Source organism: Heptranchias perlo, chromosome 23 (genome assembly GCF_035084215.1).
Source record: "Heptranchias perlo isolate sHepPer1 chromosome 23, sHepPer1.hap1, whole genome shotgun sequence".
NCBI classification, from domain to species: domain Eukaryota; kingdom Metazoa; phylum Chordata; class Chondrichthyes; order Hexanchiformes; family Hexanchidae; genus Heptranchias; species Heptranchias perlo.
In genome coordinates, this window is record NC_090347.1 from 19,943,014 (window position 1) to 19,968,286 (window position 25,273).

At 41.5% G+C, this 25,273-nt stretch overlaps 2 protein-coding genes across 3 annotated transcripts in view; both read left to right on the top strand.

Moving 5' to 3' along the window:
* sdk2b (sidekick cell adhesion molecule 2b) overlaps nt 1–25,273 on the top strand; it is a 712,889-nt gene that overhangs the window by 527,301 nt on the left and 160,315 nt on the right. Inside the window, exons 23-28 of one of the 2 annotated variants that reach the window (XM_068004137.1) lie at nt 1,887–1,996; nt 5,589–5,739; nt 6,892–7,129; nt 20,079–20,194; nt 20,932–21,121; nt 24,217–24,315. In XM_068004137.1, coding sequence (XP_067860238.1) covers nt 1,887–1,996; nt 5,589–5,739; nt 6,892–7,129; nt 20,079–20,194; nt 20,932–21,121; nt 24,217–24,315 — 904 coding nt within the window. Of the gene's footprint in view, nt 1–1,886; nt 1,997–5,588; nt 5,740–6,891; nt 7,130–20,078; nt 20,195–20,931; nt 21,122–24,216; nt 24,316–25,273 lie in introns of those variants that run through there. The other variant, XM_068004136.1, reaches the window with a different exon arrangement.
* rpl38 (ribosomal protein L38) overlaps nt 1–25,273 on the top strand; it is a 535,859-nt gene that overhangs the window by 277,548 nt on the left and 233,038 nt on the right. The window lies entirely within an intron of this gene.

Consider the following 25,273-nt stretch of genomic DNA (forward strand, 5'->3'; position numbering starts at 1 on the left):
GGAGCTTGATCAGTAGAAATAAAGGTTCAAGGTGTTTCTGACTTTGCCAGCAGAAAATAAAACTTACATTTTCACTTTATACATTGGTTGAGATTCACAGTAACAGGAGGAGAAAAACATGGTGGGAACTGGAATGTAAGGGGTTGAGGCTACTTTGGATGTTACATGTCTGAAATTAGGTACGTGAATGACTATCATTATCCCCCTGGGACGTTGGATGCTCTATGTCTCTTTTCGTGTCTCATCCTTTTATAGTTAGAGTTCCTTTGCAGCTTGACTGAACTAACCTATCTGTTGGGCAGAGGCTCCTTAATGTTAAAGCCTGTTTACCTAATTAGTAATCTGAATGCAAAGAGAACATGTGAAAGTCAATCTGGAGCAAAAGTGAGTCGGAATGTATTTGTGGTCCTTGCTGAATTCAACTTGAATGCTCCCTAGAAATTAATTCCAGTAAATAATTGCATTTACTTTATCCATATGGATTTCAGAGGAGGCACACTGCAGTGCATCACTATGTCACTGATCCCAGCATGTACCCACTGAAAATGCATGTTGGCATAAGGGCACATTGAACTTCACACTTTTATTTCAAGCTGTATTTAACTTGCCTGGAGGAAAAGCAGTGGCCTGGATGAGTGCTTGCTTAGAACCATAATCGTAACCCAAGATCAAAGACATCATTTTTGGGCCTTGCAACAAACTCTGTACCCTTGCCAGCGATTCCACTGTCTCAGGTTGAACAAGACTGCTCGCAACCCCGAGCTGAGCTTCTGACCCAATATCTTTCCAATCACAAAGACCGTCTACTTCCATTTCCTTAACTTCACCAACTTCACCCCTGCCTCTGGCCATCTGCTGCTGAAATTCCCATGCCTGTGTCACCTACAGACTTGACTTTCCAATGCTTTCCTGACCAGCCACCCTCTGTAAACTTTTCCAAAACTGTGCTGCCCATATCCTGTCTCACACCAAGTCCCGCTCACCCATTATCCCTACCCTTGCTGACCTATGCTGGCTTCCAATCCCCCAATACCTCCAATGTAAAATGCTCTTCCTCGTGTTGAAGTCTGTTCATGTCCTTGCTCGTCTTTGTAACCTCCTCCAGCCCTACATCCCCTTTACCCAGAACTCTCCATTTCTCTGACTCTCTTCTCTTGTGCAGTCCCCCCCTCCCATTGCCCCACCGTTGTTGACCATGCCTTCAGCTCTCCAGGCCCCAGGCTCTAGAACTCCCTCCCTAAACCTCTCCACCTCTCCATCTCCCTCTTCATTAAGACCAGGCTTAAAACCCACCTCTTTGATCAAGCTTTTGGTCAACCCTCCAAATATCTCTCTTTGGCGTGGCATCCATGTTTGTTTGATTATGCCTCTATGCAACACCGTTTTTCTATGTTAAAGATACTATATAAAGTTCTTGTTGTTGTAATGAAGTCAATATTACATATAAAAGAATCCTGTGTAGGGGAGGGGAAAATGACAAATATGTTCAATAGTTGATTGAACTTCTAACCTCAGCTAAATACTCTGGTGAAAAGAATTGGTGAGGTTATTGTACAAACACTTAACATGCTTATACCAAATTTCTTCAAACTATTTTAATCTAGATGTTAGCCTATGTTTAAAATATAATTGGGTTACTGCTTCCATTAAAGTAGTGGGAAAAGAAATTTGATTTAAGTGCTTAAGCAGTCAAACAATGACATTACCAACAATAGTTTCTACCCTCATGTGTTATTTTTCTTACCTAGTTTTTTTGAGATCTATTGCCTCTTATGACATTGGCGCTTCATCAGTTCCATTATTTCATCATGAGTGTGGAATTATGAAGAATATTCCCAGATTTAGGACAGTCTACTTGTATGACAATTATTGCTCTCCTTCCTCAGGTTGGTGTAATAGGTGACCATGAAGAGTGGCTTCTTGTTCATCAGCTGGTCAATGAGCCTGATGTTCGCTCACTGGAGGTTCCCGACCTCAATCCATTCACACATTACAGGTACAGTTGACTGTCTTTATTACAGTACCTTTAGGATCCATATGATAAACATGTATTAGTGAGCAGAGATCAACATTAACCCACACGTATTGCCCTGAAAATCCAAGTTGGTCCTTAATCATAAAAGATTCACCAAGGGAAATATAGTTTTTTTTTTCAAGTTGTTTTCTAATTACCTCCATTTGTAAGTCTTCTCCCCTCCTCCTCCACATGGTAGATACTTTCCCCTGTTGAGAAGATGAACTAGAAACTTGCACCAATGCTACTTTATAGCTGCCCAGTATGAGGTGTGTGAGAGCAGTCTAAGCCGACTGGCCCTCTGATATTGCCTCCCTCAGTGAGAAAAATCACCTTCTTTCCGCTCTTATCTCCTCAGAATGGCAAGGTCAAGATCAGGCACTCATCATGTTTGAAGTCATGGGTACAATCCATGTCTACCTACTCTGCGTCACAGCTTGTTGGAGCTCCAATTCATCACCCTGCCACCCTAAGGATCCAATGCAGTTTTTCACATATAAAGTAAATTTAGATGGCTGAAACAAACATACATTCCCAAGAACAACTCTCTTACTTAACTTCAAAAATCAAACTGGCATCCTGCTAACGAAATTACCAAAACTTATCGTCAGGCACTAGTAACTTCAGCTACAAAAGGACGATCATTCTCTGCCTCCTCCTGAGATCCCCAACATTATAGATTCCAATGTCCAGCCAATTCGATTTGTTCCCTGTGACATTTGGACATTTGGGAATCAAGGGATATGGGGATCGGGCAGGAAAGTGGAGTTGAGGTCGAAGATCAGCCATGATCTTATTGAATGGCGGAGCAGGCTCGAGGGGCCAACTGGCCTACTCTTGCTCCTATTTCTTATGTTCTTATTAAGAAGCAACTGAGTACACTGGGCACAGCGAAGACTATGGGCCTTGATAACATAACATCCCAGGTGAAGACCTGCACACCTGCCCCCTCCCACCAAGTCAAGCTATCCAGTGCAGGAATAACACTGACATCGACCCAACAATATGAAAAATTGACCAGGTATATTCTGTTCAAAAAAACAGAATAAGTCCAACCCCCTCGGCCAATTACCGTCCTATCGGCCTTCTCCAAAAGTAAAGTGTCGGAAGAAATAGTGCCATCAAGTCATACCTACTCACCAATCACCTGCTCACCAATGCTTAGTTTGGGTCCTGCAAGAACCACTTGACTCCTGAACTCATTACAGCCTTCATGGAGACATGGACATAAGATGAATGCCAGAGGACAGTGAGAGTAGTTCATCTTGACATCAAAGCAGTATTCAACTAAGTATGACAGCAAATTTCCCTTGCAAAACCGGGGTCAGTGGGAAAACCTTCCAGTGGCTTATCATACCTGACGCACAGGAAGATGGTCCTGGTTCTCATAGGGAAATCATCACAGTCACGAGACATCGCTGCTGGAGTTCCTCAGGGCAGCATCTTTGGCCCAACCAACTTCAGTTGCTTCATCAATGCCCTTCCCTCTGTCGTAAGGCCAGGAGAGGGGCTATTCACTGATAATTCGACAATGTTCAGCTCCATTCACAGGTCCAGCAATAATAAAGCAGCCCATGCCAGCCTACAGGAGGACATGGAAAACATCCAGGCTTGGAATGACATGTGACATTCGTGCCATATAAGTGCACAGCAAAGACCATTTCCAACTGACCTTCAACACCATTATCATTATCACATCCCTCACCATCAACATCCTGGCAATCACCATTGACCAGAAACTTAACTTGACTGGCCGTGTCCACACTGTGACTGCAAGAGCAGGGCAGAAGCTGGGTAATCTGTAATGAGTGGCTCACCTCCCAACCCTTCATTGCCTCTATACCATGTAAAAAGCTCAAGTCCAGAGATTGATGGAATACTCACCACTGCCTGGATGCATGCAGCCGCAACAACATTAAATAAGTTTGACACCATCCAGGATAAAGCAATCCACTTGATCACCACCCCTGCCACTGAATTTAATATCCTTCACAGACGTACTGTGGCTGCAGTATGTATGATCTACAAAATGCACTGCAGAAACTAAGTTTACTTCAACAGCACCTCCCAGACCTGCAACCTCTAACACCAAGAAATCCAACAGCTACTATGTCATGAGAACCATCACCTGCTAGTTCCCCTCCAAGTCATACACTGTCCTGACTTGGACATTTATCACTGTTCTTTCATCAGCGGGCCAAAATCTGGATTTCCCTACCTAACATTGTTGTGGGAGCACCATCGTCACAAGTACTGCAGCAGCTCAAGGAGAAGGCCCATACGAGTTTCTCAGGGCAACAAGAAATGGGCATTTAATGCAGTCTTGCGAGCATTGCCCAAATAGCAGAAAAGCTCCTTAACAGAAGTGGCCCTTATCTTCAGGCCTTGTGTTCAAACCCAAATCAAGATTTCTTTTTCAGCACGAAAAGACCGAAACAAAATGATTGCAGGATCTATCTACTATCTTTGGATCTAGTAATTTAATTGGAGAAAAAGAAGCCGTGAATTGTTCTTGATGATCCTGCAGGCAGTTTGGGTCTTTTTCCACTCTTATTTAGGTTTCTGAAGTATCTCAGGATCTACTTCCACAGCACATCCAACCAAGTTCTGCAGCATGAGAACATAAATTCTTCAGCAAATCTGCCCAATGTTAGAGGACATCTCAATGTATAATTCAGTATTTTTTAACTGTTCTCTAAAGATATATTTTCAAATATTTGAATGGTGCTTTTTTTCTAAAATTGGGCATTTTAAACAGTTCGAAAAGCTGTCTTCAGCCTCTGGGTGCCCATGCACTGCTCAGCTATTTATTATTGTGTAAAAGAAAAAAATACAAATCTGACTAAAAGTGGAAATATACAGCCACTCACCAAAAGGACAGATTAACATTTTAAGTGTGGACTATTTGTCAGAAGTGGAAACTGGAAGATCAGCAAATTCCTTTATAAGACTGAGTAAAATGAAGGTGGTGGGGAGGAGAGCAACAGGTAGAAGTTGAGATGCTTGAAATGTTGACTTCTTCGCTGAAAGGCACTAAATGGGTTTAATACCCTGCAAATATCCACATTAACATTTTTCTTCTTAAAAGCCAGAAAGAAGTAAAAACTGTTGGATGGCACACAAAGGTCTCAGTCAGATAATTAAAAGGCAGTTAAAGAACAAAAGGGAGTGAAAATAAAAGAACAAGAGGGTGAAAATAGCTAAATAAAGCAGTGCGAAGAGATGGATATTTAAAAACGAGTTCGAGAATCAAAGGGAATGAAGTGGAAGGGGGTAGTTTGAAGAAAGGAGCAAGAAAATGTGGGAGATAACTGAAGTCAGAAGTTGCCAAAATTACAGTTCAGACCAGAGGGCTGCAGAGTGCCCAGGAGAACGACGATATACTGGGGTAGATTAGCAACTTGCCGCCCAGGCATAAAACTGCCATTACTGAATGGCCATCCGTTCTAGAAACCACACGATTTTCATTTCCATTACTTTCATTTTACAAGCAGTTTATTTACCTTTACCGTTAAGGATGTCTCTGAATATTTGGAAGGCCCTTTCATTCAATACAAGCCGTGTGTTTCTACAGATTTCGCATGAGACAGGTCAATATTGTTGGAACAAGTCTGCCAAGTCAGTCATCACGCAAAATTCAAACCCTCCAGGCCCCGCCTGACATGGCTCCTGCCAATGTGACTCTGCGTACTGCAAGTGAGACAAGCCTCTGGCTCCGTTGGGTGGTATGTAACAGATGTGGGCAATCATTTCAGGATTAAGCACCAATATAGATTTTTCTTTAGCTTGTGCCTTTGTTTGAGTAGTTGTAAAGTTTGTGAATTCTAATGTTGCAGGAGGTAGACAATTGATTGTGGATAACATTCTCCTCTGGAATCTATTTCTTTGACATCTTTTACATTGCATTCATCCTATATAGAGAGAGAGAGAATACCTCTGCAGGTCATCCTCCATTACTCATTGAGTAATTACTCTATTGAGTGCACTGTCAATCCCTATAGTCAGGACCATCTGAGGACAGATACCGTGACAGTATGGCAAGTTCTGTGGGCAGAAAGTGGCTCTGAGTATTGAGGGCTTCTCCCTCCTGTTGGTGAAACTATACCATTTGTACCAGAGGGAGGTTTCACCACACAAAAGAGGAAAAGATGGTCATAGTGCCAATAATAAGATAACCACCACCAACCCACCTGTCTCCCGACTCTATCTCAACCACAATCGAAAGCGCTTTTATGGTGTAGGAATGGAAATCTGCTATACCCTTCCTTTCAGTGCTCGTTTGGAAGACTTTTTAAGTCGTCATACAGAAGTGTTCAACAGAGATTGAACCTTTTAGAACTTTTACTTCAATGACCTTAATTTTCAAGCCATGTAAAGAGGAGATGATAAGCACCGTGCATCAATGTTTAGTACTCTCCACAAAGTGTTCATTTCCTCAAAGAAAGCAAATGAATGAAGTGGTGTGCAGCTATCTGTGCCGGAAGATGTCATGAGCGCATAGCAATTATTAACTGCTGAATGTGATTCTATACAAGCCCAAGTATAGTGAGGTGAAGACAAACATTTGCGATGCTAATTAAGCTAAAATGATCAATTATACCTTATACCATGAAGATTACTCAGTTCCCAATCTAAATTGCAGATTTTTCTTATTGTGGTTGAAAAAAGTGAGAATATGGAGGGCAATTGTGAACTCGAATTAGTCGAGTTAGTACTGAGTGCATCAGGATAGGGGTTACCATCAGTTCAGTTTAATGGTTCTGCAAAAAAGCTAGATTAAGCTTGTTTAGATAAGTTAGGCATTTACAACATGACTAATTAAAACGCCCAAAAATGAAAGGATAAAGAAGATACAGTCAGAATCTTTTTTTTTCCAGCCATTGCCTGAATCAGAGTATAATGGTAATCAGGAATCCGTTGGATACAAAATAAAATACGGGAAGTCAGATGGAAATGGATCCACTCTCACACACATTATCAGTGACCGAATCGAGCGGGAATTTACCATCGAGGATCTAGAGGAGTGGACTGAATACAGAGTGCAAGTTCAAGCATTCAATGCTATTGGCTCTGGACCATGGAACCCAGTGGTCAAGGGTCGCACGAGAGAGTCAGGTAAGGTTCTTTTAAACCTTATGTACAACAAGGAGCTCTGGAAAGTTTCACATTATTACCAACATCAAATTAAGAAACTTCCCAGAGAGACATGGAGGTCAACCTGGTTAATTTTCTGCCATATGGACATGCTAACCTGAAGCACTAAATTTGTCTCAAAATTAGGATCTAATCTTTTGGATCAGATGTTTTTGAGATGTCCTTGGGGCCCAGGACGTTGGGCCCCATTGGTGCCCATTTTATGCCTATAAAATGGGCGCAACGAGATCAATTTCAACTTCACTGAGTCCAGAGTTTAAGCATTGCTGTTTTCTCTCTTCTGGTCTTTGATAACCACAATGTTACCACGTGCTTCCCGCAGTGAAAGTGACACTCGCGGCTCTTAATTTTTGAAAAAATATGAAAGCTCTGGCATGACAACATAATGTAAGGATTTTAGTTCAGTAGGACAATGTAAATTGTGCTTTGTAAAAGAAAAAAAATCTGCATTTTAGTACTGCCTTATCACATCTCTGCGAAACATCCCAATGTGTGTTGCATACAATGAATTACTTCGACGTATTGTAAAATAGTGTTACATAGGCAAACACAGCAGCCGTACTGCGTTCAGCTGAATGACCAATTAATCTGTGTTTTTTTAAATGGTAACTGAAGTAGAAATATTGATGGGAAGAATTCCCTGCTCCTCTTCAGACTGTGCCATGCAGTCTTTAACGTCCACCTGAACCAGCCAAACAGATATTGGTTTCATGTCTTATCCAAAGGTTAGGACCTCAGACAATGCAGCTATTGCATTGAAAGTCAGCCTAGACTCTAATGAAGTCCTGGAGTAGGAGCTTGAAATCAAAATGTGTCATAAAAGGCAGTAGTAACGTGCACCCATTTTATGGGCATAAACGGGGCATCGTCATGCCCCGTTGGAGCCCATTTTATGCCGGCATAAAATGGGCTCCAACGGGGCATGACGACCCTGGAATTCTCTCCCTAAACCTCTCCGCCTCTCTACATCTCTCTCTTCCTTTAAGACACTCCTTAAAACCTACCTCTTTGACCAAGCTTTTGGTCATCTGTCCTAATATCTCCTTATGTGGCTCAGTGTCAAATTTTGTCTGATAACGATCCTTTGGAGCGCCTTGGGACATTTTACTATATTAAAGGCGCTATATAAATGTAAGTTGTTATACAGTACGTCACACACGCAGAAAAACGTCTTAAAGTGCTTTGCAATAGGAGAATAGCGATCGCAATCTTATGATGGAATTCCCACATTAAGTTTATACAATGCAAAATGGGAAGAAAACGGTCCCTGTGAAGCTCCACTAAACCCATCAGAAGCTGCACATCCCCTGCACCACAAACAATATGGGTTATTTTCCAATTTCATGCTCCCAAACACTGCTAGGAGTGCACAGTGGATATTCAAGTGCACATTGCACACAATTTTCCAACCATCATTTTAAATAGTTGGAACATCATGCACTGCATATGTCCAAATTTCTAATATACGTTCCCAGTGATCGAGGCTCCCCACTGGTCGCACAAAATCAGAAGATGCCCCCTGAAGCGTATGCTGGAAGGCAGCGCTGTGTACTTGCAGTAATCAATTGTTGCCACAAGATGGCATTAAACTGCTCTGCAGATAAGAAGTGGAGTGTTTATCCTGAGTGGCCTCATACACAGTAACTGTTTAAAGGGGGAAATTTAATTTGTTTTACCATAACTGAGTAAATATTTAATCAATATTTTGAGATTTTTGCAGTTTATTAATATTTTGATCAATGATCTTTAAGTTTAGCATCTGGATGTCACAATACTTCTGTAGGATAATAATTGAAAGGCCATTAGTGGCTTTTCTATTTGGAAAAAGGACCTTTTTTGTTCTTTTTAAGTGATTTCTGATTTCTCAGGCTTCCCTGTGGAGTAAGAATTCCTGTGTTAGTTTGCTGTGGTATCTGGCAGCTGTGTTCTTAATAACCAGAGTCCTGTTTCTTGTGGTCACCCGAGGTGCAGTTTCTGATTACAGTTGAAGCTGTCATACTTTAGCCTTGCTTACTCTACATGATTCATTCTGAGCTGAATCTGATCTGGACTCATGTCAGTCGCTTCAGTCCCTTAATACAGCTCAGTTCAGTAACTCCTTCCCAGCCAGCAAAATATTTCCGGTAAACACAGAAATCCTGCATTTACACAATAAAAGTCACATTAAACTTTGCCCTAGAATTGCTCTGAGAAAGAGGCTGGGCAATTTTTCATTCTTATCTGAAACCAGCAAATAAGCAATCAAGAGTTCAACTTGAGCATAGATCTGGATATTGCATTCCATTACAGAAAGCTATTACTGAATGTTCCCCTTCAGGGCAGTAATTCTACTGAATTGGGATCGATTGGAGCAGGGAACAACATTAAGATGTCCCCTACACTGATCAATGTTTGCCTCGTTGTTAATTTACCTTCAGATTTTTTCCCCAATTTCTTATTTTACTCATCCTCCTGATCTGCCTCTTACACAGAAATTGTGACGTGATTTGTTTCAATTTTCTTGCCTGCAATAAAATTTTAAAGAAGCAAAACCGAATTCAGTAACTAAAATCTAACAAATCAAAGAACGCAACTTGGAGACAATTAAAAACCAAAACCGCCAAAACGCTCCGCAGGTCCGTCAGTATCTGAAAAGAGAAAAGGCCGGTTAATGTTTCAGGTGTGGGCTGGTCATTGATCAGTGAGGCCTAATTACCAACATTCAAAATTGACGGGCAGGAAAAGACCAGCTGGTGCATCAAGCCTGCCCCACACCTCATGATGGCTGGAGCATTGTGACTAGACACTTCCCATCCACCCCGCCTCCCCGGCAGCCACATGATCTCCTGGGAGAGGCAAAAAAAAACAGACAAAAAACTCATGGCCAATAAGGGAAAAAATACTCTGGAAAACTCCCCTCCGACCCCCCTCCCCCCCTCTCAGGTGATCGAAACCAGTCCACGAGATCACATTGACCATGGGTTATCTGTAAAGACACTTACCTTCTATATGATGCAATCCCTGCCCCAGTCAAGAACAGGTCCAGCTCCCTCTCGAAGGCATCCAGAGAGTCAGCACCCACCGCGCCAACTTATTCCAGAGATTCACCACTCTCTGGAAAAAGAAAAACCGCCTAACATCCAGTCTATTCCTACTCTTGCACAGTTTAAACTTATGTCCCATGGTCCTCCCCAATCTGTTAAACTGGAATAATCTCACAATAGGCACACTATCCAGCCCATAAATTATTTTAATAGAATATGATAATTAAAGGAGAGGACAGAAATCTAAAATATCAATTTTTCTTTATTTTTGTTGCCTCAGTTTCTGTCGTGCAGTGGGTATTGTGGATTGCACGTCTATAATTCTGTGCAATATTCATGTCTTTCAGCTGCATCACCATTTCTCGTGGTTCTGTGTAGAAATAAATGACAGAGCCTCTAACAGCTCATTAGAAGGAATGTGGGCGGCCATAGAATGAATGTAGTATACTATGAAGTGTAGATGCACACAGTAGGTTGAAAAGGTCAGAAAGCCATCATGAACCCTGGATAGCAACACCACTGCTTTTTGCTGATTTTCTGTTTCATCCTCCACTTCCAGAGGAGATCAAAGAGGTGAGACTGAGATACAAAGAGCTTATAATCAGGAAAATGATATACTGTAGCAATGGTGAATTGTACAAAATTATTTCAACACAAGGGAGTGGTGGTCACAACAGGAAGTAAGGAATTTGAGGGGAAGGCAGAGGAGGCTGAAGGCACAGTTGAAAAGACAGGTTTTTAGGACAGTTTTGAAAATTTGAAGAGAGGGTTGTAAGGCAGCATAGCTCTGGAAGAGAGTTCCAGAGGATAGGGACATAATGAGTGAAAAATCGTCCCTTTGATACTGAAGCGAAGGACAAGAAGTAATGTGGATTCAGAGGAACGAAGGATGTGGGCTGGGCTGTATGGCGTCTTTTGCCCTACTGCCTGATTTATTACAGAAGTGGAAGTGGGCAATCTTTGTGACGGAGAAAATGTGGCGTCAAAAGCTCAGTTTGGGGTCGGAGGTTGTGCACAGTCTATTTCAACCTAAACAGTGTGCAAGGAGAGGACTGGAATTGATGGCGAGGGTAGTGTTTGTGGCGGAAGCTGAAGACGATGGCTTTGGCCTTCCTACTCATGATAAACTAGAGGAAATTGCGGCTGGATGTTGGACCAGCAACCTGACAACACAGGCAGTGGAGGGGTCGAGAGAAGTGGTGGAGAGATAGAGCTGGGTGTCATCCTGTGGAAGCTGACCCCATTTTTGTGGATGATGTCACAAAGGGGGCAGCATGTGAAAGAGGAGGGCCAAGGATGGATCCTTGAGGTACTCCCACTGCAATGGTTTTGGGTTGGCAAGAAAAGTAATTACTCTGCTTACACTTGGATCATTAAGAGTGGATGGAACCAAGGAACCAAGTGATGGCAGTTCCACTGAGCTAGACAATAGAGGAGAGGCATTAAAGAAGCAGAGTGTTGTTGACCATGTCAACGGCTGCAGAGCAGCCGAGGGGAGATAATGAAACACAGTCACAGTCGCTGAGAATGTCATTCATTGGCCCCGACTTTGGTTCGGGCCATTTTAGTGCTGTTGGAGGGGCAAAAACCTGATTGGAGAGATTCAAAGAGTTGTGGGAGAGAATTGTGGAGGCGATAAGATGTTCAAAAACTTTGGTGCGAAAAGGGAGATCGGGCGGTTGTTTGCAAGGATGGAGAGGTCGAGGGTGAGGTTTTTGGTGGTGGGTGTAGCAATGTTTCTGAAAGGGAGGGGGTAATACCTGGAAACAGAGAACTATTTACTATGTCAGCTAGATGTAAATAAAGAGGTTGGAATATAGCAAAGTCGAGATAGGGGTACGAAGAAGATAAGAAACACAAGAAATAGGAGCAGGAATAGGCCATAAGGCCCCTCAAGCCTGCTCCGCCATTCAATAAGATCATAGCTGATCTTCTACCTCAACTCCACTTTCCTGCCCTATCCTCCTATCCGTTGATTCCCTTAGTGTCCAAAAATCTTTTGCTTTCAGTTTTCAATATACTCAACGACTGAGCATCCACAGCCTTCTGGGGTAGAGACTTCCAAAGATTCACAACCCTCTGAGTGAAGAAATTTTTCCTCAACTTGGTCCTAAATGGCCGACCCCTTCTCTTGAGACTATGACCCCTAGTTCTAGACTCTCCAGCCAGGGGAACAGCCTCTCAGTATCTACCCTGTCAAGCCCTCTAAGAATTTGATATGTTTCAATGAGATCATCTCTCATTCTTCCATGCTCCAAAGAGTATAGGCCCATTCTACTCAACCTCTCTTCATAGGACGACCCTCTCATCCCAGGAATCAATTCAGTGAACGTTTGTTGCACCACCTCTCAGGTAAGTGTAGCCTTCTTTAGGTAAGGAAACCAAAACCGTACACAGTATTCCAGGTGTGGTCTCACCAGAGCCCTCCTTACTCTTATCCTCCAACTCCCTTGCAATAAAGGCTAACATACCATTTGCCTTCCTAATTGCATGCTGTACCTGCATGTTAACTTTCTGTGATTCATGTACAAGGACACCCAAATCCCTCTGAAAACCAACATTTCTTAGTCTCTCACCTTTTAAAAAGAAAAAAATATTCTGCTTTTCTATTCTTCTGACCAAAATGGATAATTTCACATTTCCCCACATTATACTCCATCTGCCACCTTCTCGCCCATTCATTTAACCTGTCTATATCCCTTTGCAGCCTCTTTGCATCCTCCTCGCAGTTTACTTTCCCACCTAGCTTTGTATCATCAGCAGACTTGGATACATTGCACTCGTTCCCCTCATCTAAGTCATTGATATATATTGTAAACAGCTGAGGCCCAAGCACTGATCTTTGCGGCACTCCGCTAGTTACAACCTGCCAACCCGAAAATGACCTGTTTATTCTTACTCTCTGTTTTCTGTCTGTTAACCAATCCTCAATCCATGCTAATATAATACTCCCAATCCCATGAGCCCTAATCTTGTGTGACAACCTCTTGTGTGGCACCTTATCAAATACTTTTTGAAAATCCAAACATACCACATCCACTGGTTCCCTCTTATCTACCCTGCTGGTTACACCCTCAAAAAAGTCTAATACCGTGTTGACTCTGCCTAATCATATTATGATTTTCTAAGTGCTCGTTACAACGTCCTTAATAATAGATTCTAGCATTTTCCCTACTGCTGATGTCAGGCTAACTGGCCTATAGTTCTCTCTCTCCCTCCTTTCTTGAATAGCGGGGTTACATTTGCTACCTTCCAATCCATGGGGACCATTTTAGAATCTAGGGAATTCAGGAAGAACACAACCAATGCATCCACTATCTCAGCAGCCACCTCTTTTAAAACCCTAGGATGCTGGCCATCAGGCCCAGGGGATTTGTCGACTTCTAGTCCCATTAATTTCTCCAGCATTTTTTCTTTACTAATCTTAATTACTTTAAGTTTCCCACTCTCATTAGACCCTTCGTTCCCCACCATGTTTTTTGTGTCTTCTACTGTGAAGACAGATACAAAATATTTGTTTAACATCTCTGCCATTTCCTTGTGTACTGACTGTGCACACTCTCCAAAGGACCAATCCCAATAAATGTGAAGGAACTGGAATAAAACAGGAGAAAGTGCACCAGAACTAAAGAAGAATATGCCCCTTAAGAAAGAAATATTTTATAATGAAGAAAATTTGTAATGCAAAACATAAAACAAACCTCATTTACTCAAACTTATCATCACCAAGTTGCCCTCACCAGTGAATAATAAATATGTCCCACTTACCCATGTTAGGATAATAAATTTTCTTGAACTGTTCTTGTTGATTTATACCAGTTTACTGCACCACAAATGTAACCGGGAAGTGCACTGAAGCAGGGAGACTTATGACATTTTCTATCATAAATACAACAACGACTTGCATTTATATAGCACCTTTAACATAGTAAAACATCCCAAGGCGTTTTGCAGGAGCGATCATCAAACAAAATTTGACACCGAGCCACATAATGAGATATTAGGACAGGTGACCTAAAGCTTCATCAAAGAGGTAGGTTTTAAGGATCATCTTCAAAGAGGAGAGAGAGGTAGAGTGGCAGAGAGATTTAAGGAGGGAATTCCAGAGTTTGGGGCTAGGCTGCTGAAGGCAGGGCTACCAATGGTGGAACGATGAAAATCGGGGATGCGCAAGAGGCCAGAATTGGAGGAGCACAGAGATCGTGGCGGGATAGGGCTGGAGGAGGTTAGAGATAGGGAGGGGCGAGGCCAGAGAGGGTTTTGAAAACAAGGATGAGAATTTTAAAATCGAGGTGTTGCTGGACCAGAAACCAATGTAGGTCAGCAAGTACAGGGGTGATGGGTGAACGGGACTTGGTGCGAGTTAAGATACGGGCAGCAGAATTTTGGAGGAGCTCGCCATCAGCTTAGCAACCAACCTCATTACAACTTGGTATGAGACCAGCGTGTTTTAACCCTAGAATAATTTTATTGTAGCCTTCATGAAGCTACATCAGTCCCGTGTTTATTTGATTGTAATAATGCTGTTTCTTGACTGTATATAAAATCAAAGACAGTGGTGCAAATATTATAAACTGATCTCATCCTGGAGCCATTTGATTACAGATTATCTTGGTGCCAGAGTCATTGGAAATGTAATTTCCTGATGGCTGATCTTTCAATGATTGCAGCCATCAGCTGTGATTTCATATTCTAAGAAAGGAAGTTGTGAGAAGGCTGATAATATAGTGTTATTTAGTGCAGAATTACATCCAGGTTCAGGGTGCAGGAATCATTGAATTATAGCAGGAAGCAATGTTTGAATGCTTAAATAAAATGTAACTATCATCAACCAGCTAGGTAGTTCTAGTTGTTTGTTCAGCAATGTATATGTTACAAGTATGTTCAGTCGTCTTGGTCAAGTCAAGATTGTGTTAAAGGGAAACTAGTAATTATTATATTGAAATATCTGATCACTATCCTGGTGGCTCACAAGTGAAGTCTCTGCCTTTGAGCCACGTGGACCAGGAAACTCCGAGGTTTGATTTGTGGTCTGTATTGAGTTAGCTGATTTACGAACAGCTGTAACGATGTGACAACCGGCCACAGCCCCTGGGTTGTAGAAGGGACTGTTGGCATTGGTTTCCCCTCCTGATTGGTATACAGTGACCCTTACTCGAAGTGCATGTGTGTTTTCATTCGGTGAAAACTAGACCACGCTCGCTTTTACGTCCTCCACAGCCAGATAGCCTTCCAGCAGTCGCAGTCCAGACTCACACAATGAAAGCCACTTGAGCAAGGTACTGGAGGGCATCTACTGTCCATGGAACCATGCCCTAATTGTAGAGGGAAAAAAATCTGATCACAACTCACCAGCCACCATTACTTTTCATACTGTCACCATGTACAGTGATGTTTCTCTGTGAAATATTTCCATATTTCATGGAGATGATCTCAAACTGGAGACAAATTGAATTATGAGAGAAGAAACGACTGATCTAAAGTCTTTACATCAATATAGTTCAGATTTCAAATTATTTTCATCTACCTTTTTAACGGTATATATAGAATACAAGGTGAGAAACTATGGAATACGATCTAGATCCCACTCGTGATGCTGACCATAACTCAGTTGCATTTTTGGCACTAAAGAGCAGATCAAAGTATACCCTAAGGATCTTTAATTAAACTGTGCTATTCGCAAATGTCAGTAGCATTTTTATTGGAACCGTACTTGCTTTGAGCCCAGATAAAGTCGAGATCCTTTGGTCGGTGGGATGGCAGTCTGTGATAGTTACTTCCTTTTAGAGGCTGTTCCAGTTGTCCTGATCATACAATATAACCTTGTATTTCATGTTCTTACCAGGTAGCAATGAAAGGCAACTTAGGTGCAGTCCAAGTGGTGGTCAAGCATTGCTAACTGGTTTTTTCAGGACTATTGGGCATTCAGGAGAGCCAAATAATGCCAAATCTGAACAAGCATTCCTCTTATTTGGAGAGTAAATCAGTTGGGTGAGGCCATTAGCAATTGTAAAGCAGAGTGCAGCAGTGCTGTCATTGTCTCCCTTTCTTTTGCTTGCAAGCCAGTCATAATGACAATTGACAATCAGGACAATGGTGCATCTAGGGGTAGTTAATCAAATTCTTTCAATCATATTTGGTTGGTCAGCAAAGCTGAAATCATTAGATGGTAGACAGTAAACTTCAGCCAAAGAGACCTTCCTCTTATTGAAAAGTATTTTCATCAAAATGAGATTGAAAGGTACTTGGTTCCAAGTCTTGACCACGGGTGCTTGACAATCCCTGCTTACAATATGACCATCTGTGCCACTGTTTGTGAAGGAGGTTATAACCACGTAGCAATCTTGTGTATTACCTCTTCCGTGAAGAATTATTCACTGTTTCCTAGTATGGCAGGATTGCCAAAGGATGCATCACGAGCATATAACATTTAAATTATTGTTGCTTTTTCTGGAGCAGGTGAACTGTTGCCGTGGTTGTCATGTACAATTAAGAACTCTTTATAGGAAATAGTCTGGAGTACAACTTTGGCAGAAGATTCACTGCTGTTTGCAAAATAGAAATTTATAATCCAAATCTGTCAAAAAAAAATCCACCTTTGCCTGGGACTAGATCCCAAAACATGCAGAACATATGGTTTGAGGCTTTTCCATACATCTACACTGCAACTTGTGAAGTTGTAATCTAGAAATTTGGAACAGAGTTTAAGGAGTATTAGCACACACTTTGCTCCCAATGTTTAATACCACTGCTCTCGAGTACTTTCCCCTCCAGCTGGTTGGACTGGTGATCTTGGAGTGCTGGTCTCAGTAAGGTGTTTGATGAGGTTTATTCCACCTATGCATTCCCTCCTTCAGTCAATTCATTAATATCAGTTCAACTCTAACATCCTGCTGGGATGAGTAAACCTTCCCAACCATTACCAAAGATATGATCACCAGTGGGGGATCGTGGAGGGTATTGACCCCCGACCCCCGCACAATCATTTTTAGGTTGGCCAATGCAGCTTTTGAGGACCGCCTCTTTTTTGCTCTCGGGAACCTCCATCACCCGTCTTCAGCCTGCAGATTTGGCCTGCAAATCTGGGCAGTTCCCGGCTCAGCATACGGACTAAGTAAGTCAGCATTCTCTAGTCCCCAGCTTGGTCCTCTTCCTGCAGCGCTCCTCATCAGACCGTCAGTGCTCAGGCACTCCCTGCTTTGTCTCTGGCCCTGAACGCTCAGTTCTACCCTCTTAGAAATGGAAGCAGAGGAGGAGGTGGCTGAGGGGTGGAGCTGCTCACAGAGATCAATTCAGCCAACTGTGGGGCCAATTTGGCCAAATCTGAAGTTTGACCCTAGCTCTACAACTGATAATCACCATTCACTGTTTTAATAAAATTCCAAAAATCATCATAAATAAAATTTCAAAAATCTTTCTGAATAGACTTTAAAAAGATATTCGTAAATACTTGTGACTTTTGTAATTGATAATAATGATGGGTTGACTACCTCATTAATCTGTGGTGCAATGAATAATGGATAAGCAAGAGAGAGTTACAAGACATTCAGTTGTGAATACAAATCTCCCTTGCTGTTGTACTTAGTCTAAACCCAACTCTGTCTCCCTCTCCAGTTGATTTACTCTCTTTAGCTACCTCTTACCTGTTTTTATTGTGGTTTGTAGAAATTCAATTTCCAGGAGATTTACCAGCAATTAGCTCTACCTTCGCACCGAGTGGAGGGAGGCCAGTCAATGATTTTCAGGAATCAAGCAAATCCATGATATTGATTATGTGGCTTCTAAAAGCATTTCCACGAGTCTTGCCCGAGCAGTATTGCAGGATCAGATTATTCACTCATCTATGTGTATATGATGCGATTGCATATCTAACGGGTTTTTTCCAGTATAAGTTGAATTGATGTTAACTCTTTCCGTTTTATGAAGATCATTATACATGCAAACCAAGCTGAAGACAATAGTGAGGCCTTTTTATTTGAACAAACTGTATTATTGATGTGCTGAAAGACTATGATAATTGAAATGTTGTGATACATTTTTAATGATTACTGCAATGTAAAACACCCTTCATTAGGACATTAATGACATCATTACAGTATATTGTTGCAGTCATTAAAACTCTCCTGATGTTGTTGAGCTTCAGAGATTATAAGCAGCCTATTAGTGTGTAGTTATTAATAGATATGCTTGTTTTATTGGTGAAATATTTTCAATGTCAACATGTGTAAATATCGTCTGTGCAGCCTTATGAAATATATATTAAAAGATATATTACTATATATTAAAAGACACATGACAGATGAAAATTAACAGAGAAGTGTGAAATGATGCATTTTGGTAGGAAGAATGAGGAGAGACAATATAAACTAAATAGTACAATTTTAAAGGGGGTGCAGGAACAGAGAGACCTGGGGGTGCACATACACCAATCTTTGAAGGTGGCAGGACAAGTTGAGAAGGCTGTTAAAAAGCATATTTATTAATAGAGGCATTGAGTACAAAAGCAAGGAAGATATGCTAAACCTTCATAAAATACTGGTTAGACCTCAGCCAGAATATTGTGTTCAATTCTGGGCACCACACTTTAGGAAGGATGTCAAGGCCTTAGAGAGAGTGCAGAAGAAATGTTCTAGAATGGTACCAGGGCTGAGGGACTTCAGTTATCTGGACAGATTGGAGAAGCTGGGGTTGTTCTTAGAACAGAAAAAGTTAGGGGGAGATTTGATAGAGGTGTTCAAGATCATGAATGGTTTTTTTGAGTAAATAAGGAGAAACTTTTTCCAGTGGCAGAGAGGTCAGTAACCAGAGGACACAGATTTAAGGTGATCGGCAAAAGAGCTAGAGGTGACATGGGGAAACATTTTTTATGCAGCGAGTTGTAATGATCTGGAATGCACTGCCTGAAGGGGTGGTGGAAGCAGATTCAATCGTAACTTTCATGAGGGAATTAGATAAATACTTGAAGGGAAAAAATTTACAGGGCTATGGGGAAAGAGCAGGGAAATACGACTAATTGGCTAGCTCTTTCAAAGAGCTGGCACAGGCTCGATGGGCTGAATGGCCTCCTCCTGTGCTGTACCTACTATGTGGTTTACTGTGAAGAATATAATGTGGATGCAGCTGAAAGGTATTGCCCAATTTCCTCTCTTGTTTTCGTTCATCTGTTAAAATGTGCGTAGCACGCAAAGGTTGTTAACATGTTCAAGTGTAAATTCTTTGTGTAACCTGTTCCACACTGAGTGAGATAAAGGCCCTGACCAACACAATGATTGCCATCTAATTAACATTCCTTGTGAATTTGCTTGCCTGTATCACCTTCTGTTAGGTAAAAGCAAAATACTGTAGATGCTGGAAATCTGAAATAAAAACAAAAAAATGCTGGAAATACTCAGCAGATCAGGCAGCATCTGTGGAGAGAGAGAAACTGAGTTGTCGAGGGCTGACCTCATTGACCTATACAAAGTTGAACCCAGAATATTACTTTGAGATTATTGGTCAGCAGGAAAAGAGGACATAAGTTTAAATTAGTGAAACAGATATTAAGAAATAAAATCTTTACTCAAAGAATGATGAACATTTGGACAGGTAATGAAATCAAAGACAGAATTCAAAATGTGTTTGGGTGTGAGAGTTTAAAAACAAGAGGAACAATCCTCATCCTTGACTAATGATGGTTTCTCATGTTCTTGACTGGGATTAGTACATTAACATGATATTAGCAGATCGTGCTGCTTATGGAAGATACGGTTAGTGCCGTTGGTACCTTTTGTTACTATTGTTGAGATGGCGATTGCAAAAACGTAATTACGGTTGATTTTGAAATTCTCATTGTAACTGTATAAGGATATTTGTTCCATGCACAAAAATGCCTTTCTTTCTTTTCTTAGTTCCTTCATCTGGACCAACAAATGTCTCTACTCTTGCCCTTAACTCAAACAGTATCTTGGTCAAGTGGAATGAGGTCCCACAACAAGATCGCAATGGACTAGTCCTTGGCTATAAGGCAAGTTGATTAATTGGACACAATCTTAAAAGTGAAGCATTTTGAGTCCATTTTTAAACGAGAACACAAAAATATTGTATATTTAATTCAGTGACATTTTGATTTTCTCTAAATTAAACCCATATCTCTAAAAGGTAAATGAGGCAGAGGGAATTAGATGGCTCTCTGCAATACAGTGCTGATTTTTCATCTCTGGGACTTAAATGAATTTCCAGACCAGATAGAATTAAAGCATCTTTTCTTAGCTGAGGAGCCTAACTGAAATTTTTTTGAGTCATCAAAAGGGTTGATTTTGAATCCAGCCCATGTAGCAGACTGGTACAATAAAGTTTTCTATCTCTGTTTTTGGGTCCATTACCAATGACATTTGGGCCTCATTTGCTTAATTTTGGCAAACTGCCAGTGCCTGCTCCGCCTCCAGAGGCAGCTCGCCCGACTGTTGTATCCAGTTTTGGGCCGCCTGTCTCGCTGAACTATATTATTAACACTAACACGATTAACAAAAAGAAGTCAACTTAAAATCTGATGACATCCTTAGATACTGCCATCACTATTGGTGAAACATCTCATGGGGAGAATTTAAAAATGCTTGGTGTGCATTATACATCAACAAAAAAAATGAAGGATGCTGTTATTTACTTTATGAATGGACTCCTATGAAACATATCTTCTTTTCACAATGATGTTGACAGAATTCCCTCAATATTCCCTACCCTTTGCTCTCTGTTTGAATGTAGGTCCTGTACAAAGAGAAGGACTTGGAGGCTCCTATGCAGTTCCGGACCATTGAAGGCAACACTACACATGCTGTTCAACTTACAGAGTTAGGGAAGTATGTGCTCTATGAAATCCAAGTCCTTGCTTTTACCAGAATTGGAGATGGAATGCCAAGCTTCCCACCCATTCTTGAGAGAACACTGGACGATGGTTGGTATTTTTGCAATGATAAATGAGAATAGATAAGTGGTCTCAATCCCAATTTTGTACTTTCAATCGTATTATATTAGGCTGGTAAAAAACAAGTGGGCGGACACATGGCAGATGAAATTTAACGCACAGAAGTGTGAAGTGATACATTTTGGCAGGAAGAATGAGGAGAGGCAATATAAACTAAATGGTACAATTCTAAAGGGGGTGCAGGAACAGAAAGACCTGGGGATATATGTGCACAAATCTTTGAAGGTGGCAGGACAGGTTGAGAAAGCGGTTAAAAAAGCATAAGGGATCCTGGGCTTTATAAATAGTGGCATAGAGTACAAAAACAAGGAAGTTTATAAAACACTGGTTTGGCCACAACTGGAATATTGTGTCCAATTCTGGGCACCGCACTTTAGGAAGGATGTGAAGGCCTTAGAGAGGGTGCAGAAAAGATTTACCAGAATGGTTCCAGGGATGAGGGACTTTACTTACGTGGATAGACTGGAGGAGCTGCGTTTGTTCTCCTTTGGAGCAGAGAAGGTTAGAGGTGTTCAAAAATCGTGAAGGGTTTAGATAAAGTAAATAAAAAGAAACTGTTTCCATTGGCAGATGGGTAGAGAACCAGAGGACACAGATTTAAGGTGATTGGCAAAAGAACCAAAGGCGACATGACGAAAAACTTTTTTACGCAGCGAGTGGTTATGATCTGGAATGCGCTGCCTGAAAGGATGGTGGAAGCAGATTCAATCGAGGTTTTCAAAAAGGAATTGGATAAATACTTGAAGGGAAGAAATTTGTAGGGCTACAGGGAAAGAGCAGGGGAATGGGACTAACTGGATTGCTCTTACAAAGAGCTGGCACGGGCTCGATGGACCAAATGGCCTCCTTCTGTGCTGTAACCATTCTATGATTCTATGTGTTCGGAGTTTTCTTGAATACTATTACTACCTTACCTCTCATCCTTTGAGATTTAAACTTATGTCATCCAAGTCATGAGACAACATGAAACCTTTATTTACTATGCTGCTAATATTTACAGCCTGCACATAAATGATGGCAGTGTGATTTGTCAACAGAATTGTAATTAACATCAGTTTGCAAATTTACCGAATTGGACTCATTTGTCAATTTACTCACTAGTGAAGAGAATTGTCTGTTTGTGAAGGCAGTGTAAATGCAGCCAGCAATGATCACACAGGTAAGTAGTGCTAATAGAGCTTTGGTGGAGTCGTTAAAATTGCATTCGTTCGCAAGTAACTGGAGATCTAGCAGTTAAAGAAGGTGTCACGGTGACTTTTGGATCCAAAACCAATTTGGTTTAGATTGGAGAGACAAGAAAAATTAGATGAAAATGGTTTAATCATTTCACTGCTGTCCATAATACTCCTTTTTCATGCCAATTACATGATCTTGTGACATTTTAATTATATATTTTGTTCAAAGAAATTTTATTTTCACTTTATGAATATGTTAAAGTTGCATGAAGCCACATTTTCCCTGATTTTTTTTTGTTGAAAACTACTTCTTAAAGGGTTTAATGATTTTGTTTTTAAGACATGATTTGAAAATGTAATAAGCTCAGGTTTTCATTATGCTTCATTGACCCAACATAACCTCACTGTCTGAAGTTTGCATCTGGTGCAAGAATAAGACAACTAATCATATCCAGTAAGTAGCTGAACTGCAAACAAGGAAGGTCCAGATTCAATCCTGGTCTGTTGCAAGTTAGCTGATCTTAGCTGGGGCAGCAGTCAAAACACTACAGTGAGTTTCACTGCCTCTGGGTTAGGTAGAGGGTTTTAGACAGGTTTCCCATTCCTTTTTATATATTAATTCATGAGATGAGGGCGTCGCTGGCAAGGCCAGTATTTATTGCCCATCCCTAATTGCCCTTGAGAAGGTGGTGGTGAGCCACCTTCTTGAACCGCTGCAGTTCGTTTGGCGAAGGTTCTCCCACAGTGCTGTTAGGTAGGGAGTTGCAGGATTTTGACCCAGTGACAATGAAGGAATGACGATATATTTCCAAGTCGGGATGGTGTGTGACTTGGAGGGCAACGTGCAGGTAGTTGTGTTCCCATGCGCCTGTTGCCCTTTTCCTTCTAGGTGCTAGAGGTCGTGGGTTTGGGAGGTGCTGTCGAAGAAGCCTTGGCGAGTTGCTGCAGTGCATCTTGTAGATGGTACACACTGCAGCCACGATGTGCCAGTGGTGAATGGAGTGAATGTTTAAGGTGGTGGATGGGGTGCCAATCAAGTGGGCTGCTTTGTCCTGGATGGTGTCGACCTTCTTGAATGTTGTTGGAGCTGCACTCATCCAGGCAAGTGGAGAGTATTCCATCACACTCCTGACTTGTGCCTTGTAGATGGTGGAAAGGCTTTGGGGAGTCAGGAGGTGAGTCACTCGCCGCAGAATACCCAGCCTCTCACCTGCTCTCGTAGCCACAGTATTTATGTGGCTGGTCCAGTTAAGTTTCTGAACAATGATGACCCCCAGGATGTTGATGGTGGGAGATTTGGCGATGGTAATGCCGTTGAATGTCAAGTGGTTAGACTCTCTCTTGTTGGAGTTGGTCATTGCCTGGCACTTGTCTGGTGCGAATGTTACTTGCCACTTATCAGCCCAAGCCTGGATGTTGTCCAGGTCTTGCTGCATGCGGGCACGGACTGCTTCATTATCTGAGGGGTTGCGAATGGAACGGAACACTGTGCGATCATCAGCAAACGTGAGCACTATCCAGTGAACCCTCCTGGAACTGTACATGTTTAGACATTGATGACGACAGGACAGAATTGGACTTGACAAGTGATGCTTTTCATCTGTCAACATATGTCACCTATTAACACACACATATAAGTAATGGCCAAGGCACCCGAAATGACCAGAGCCTGTGGAGTTAGCCTTCGTGAGAGGTGGGGAGGCAAGGGGAAAATTGGCAAGAGAAAACTAGAGCTGATCAAAGAGATAACTCAAAAGTGATATTCAAGGACACTGTCATGTACAAGTGGAACATAGTGCAACAGTGGGAGCTCCTGAATCATTACAGCTGTCCAGTGAAAAGGTTAAGCTGCAAAAGTAACTTGTTTTAATTATTTCTGTTTTTTTTTAGTGCCTGGACCCCCTGTAGGAATCCTGTTTCCAGAAGTTCGAACAACATCTGTGCGTCTAGTCTGGCAACCTCCAGCGGAACCCAACGGGATCATCCTGGGTGGGTGACGTGGGAACTCCTGAAACTTGAATTAAATGTGAAACAAAACACTTTTTAGTGTTTCTATCTTTCTGGTCAGACATGGTAGGAGGAAATTAGAGCCAGGACACTGTTGGAAAAGCCTAACATATTGGTTGTGTTAATCCTTTGATTTCCTACAGTGTTCAACAAACATGTGCAAGAGGTGCAAATATGATAGTCTCAAGCCACGCAAAAGCATGAGATAATGAGGGCTTGTTTTATATCATTTCTCTGTTAATGAAGAGCAGCTGTATGTTATAACTGAATCTGTGATAAAAGAGAGTTTTGTAGTGTGTTATAGAAAAGGCATTTGAAATTGTCCCCTATTTAACAGACTGATTGGCAATGTGGGTTATATCTGAGATGCTGCTGTAACTTTCTAACAATGACTGTTGTAAAGTAATATTAAAAATACATAAAACCATACTGTATTAACTCACACTGGGGACATATTCATATACTTTGGCAATAGTTTTCAAATTCTAAATGTCTTGCAGGCCCACTAACTGTGTTGACACATTTTCAGGGACCCCTGACACTTTTGACATGCAGCTGGGGACCCCCTGTTGTAATTTCCAAAATCAGCTACCCAAATGAAAATAGCATTACAATTGCAGATTTTTTTTTATACAGCAAAAGAAATAATGTGCTGTGAGGTCAACAAAGGCAGAAGAATACAGAGTACTTGAGAGACTGGGAGAGAAATTTGTTCTGGACAGTAACACAAAATTGCAATTGCTGCCCATTATATGTCCCACCCGTTACTCAGTCCTATTGACTTCTATGAAACATCCAAGAAGAATTTCTACCCCACTGTGTTTGTCACAAGTCTGACCTCAGAGAGGCACAAATATAATGACCTTGTGCAATCCCTGGGATCCTTTTACAGACCCCAGTTTGGAAAGCTATAGACCATAGGTACAATTTTGGGAGGATG